The sequence below is a fragment of the Hippocampus comes genome, unplaced genomic scaffold, assembly GCF_001891065.2.
Source record: "Hippocampus comes isolate QL1 unplaced genomic scaffold, H_comes_QL1_v1.1 C16887574, whole genome shotgun sequence".
Classification (NCBI taxonomy): Eukaryota; Metazoa; Chordata; class Actinopteri; order Syngnathiformes; family Syngnathidae; genus Hippocampus; species Hippocampus comes.
Window position 1 is genome coordinate 1 of NW_017840619.1, and position 1,109 is coordinate 1,109.

At 43.8% G+C, this 1,109-nt stretch overlaps 1 protein-coding gene across 1 annotated transcript; it reads right to left on the reverse strand.

Moving 5' to 3' along the window:
• Positions 1–462: 462 nt before the first annotated feature.
• LOC109509414 (beta-crystallin B2-like) lies at positions 463–1,075 on the reverse strand. Its single transcript, XM_019859265.1, has 2 exons — positions 891–1,075; positions 463–808 (listed from the first exon to the last, which is right to left on the reverse strand). Exons 1-2 carry the CDS (start codon positions 1,073–1,075, stop codon positions 640–642), a joined length of 354 nt encoding a protein of 117 aa, XP_019714824.1. The 3' UTR covers positions 463–639.
• Positions 1,076–1,109: the final 34 nt, after the last annotated feature.

Below are 1,109 nucleotides of genomic sequence, written 5' to 3' on the forward strand. Positions count from 1 at the left end.
CATCTTTTTGGGTCCCAAACCATCAGTTGAGAATCACTGTGCTATAGCTTCAGTTTATGCTTATGACAAATGAGGTTATGAACACAAGATGGCACACTAAGTTACCACTGTACTTACTGTTTTACATGTCACAGTTTTGTTGGTTTTCATGGATTTATGGCCCAGAAGTATTCTCTTTGCTTGTACAGTAATTATGACTTTGGAGATTACAAACTACAATTAAATAAAGCAGAATTAATTTTGCGCAGTAGTTTAAGAATGTGTCATCCAGCAGCACAAGGCACATTGAGTGTCTACTTATTGATTTTCATTTGATTGTTTTATATTTATGGCATTTGATGTGTTTTTCATGCAAAAAAATGTGCTGTAATTATGACATTGCAATTGTTGTTGCGGAAATTTGAGCTACTGAGAACAGCTTGAAAACATGCCGGTCATTTTCACAGAACAGACTCACTTGCCTTGGAGAAATGTAAGCAAGAAGCAATTTATTCAGTCGCTCCAAATGATTCACTTCTGCAACAGCTGCAATAGGTTGGCATATCGGTTGAGTTTGCAACTAATGAGGGTAAATGGTCATTGCTGGATGGGAGAAAGCTTGCAGCGGTCAAGGTTCATACTAAGGAAATACTCATGAGCTTAGTTGACAGGGTGAAAAGCACCCCTCTGATGCCACTGCATGTCTCTGATGCGCCGAACCGACTGGATCTGTGGGATCTGGGCGCCGAACTCCATGTTGTCCTTATACTCGCCCTTCTCGAACAGGTACTGGTAGCCTCTGTAGCCCGGATACTGGTAGCCGACCCAGCTGGCGTATCAGGCGCACAAGAGGAATCGGATAAGGATTCGTTTGAAGCTGTAGGGGACGGTGACTGGCTCGATGGACTCACGTGCCGCTCTGAACCCGAACAGAGGAGACCTTTTCCTGGTAGCCATGCGCATGGAAGCTCGGGACATCATCATCGATGATTTCTATCTTCTTCCCCGCAAAGCTTGGGTTCTCATAAAGGACAATCTTGTGCTCCTGGCTGTCCTGGGGTCGGAAACAAATAAGCACAGCGATTGCCTTTCTCATCGGCTACTTTGATGATTAATCTGGTTTAAAGCTC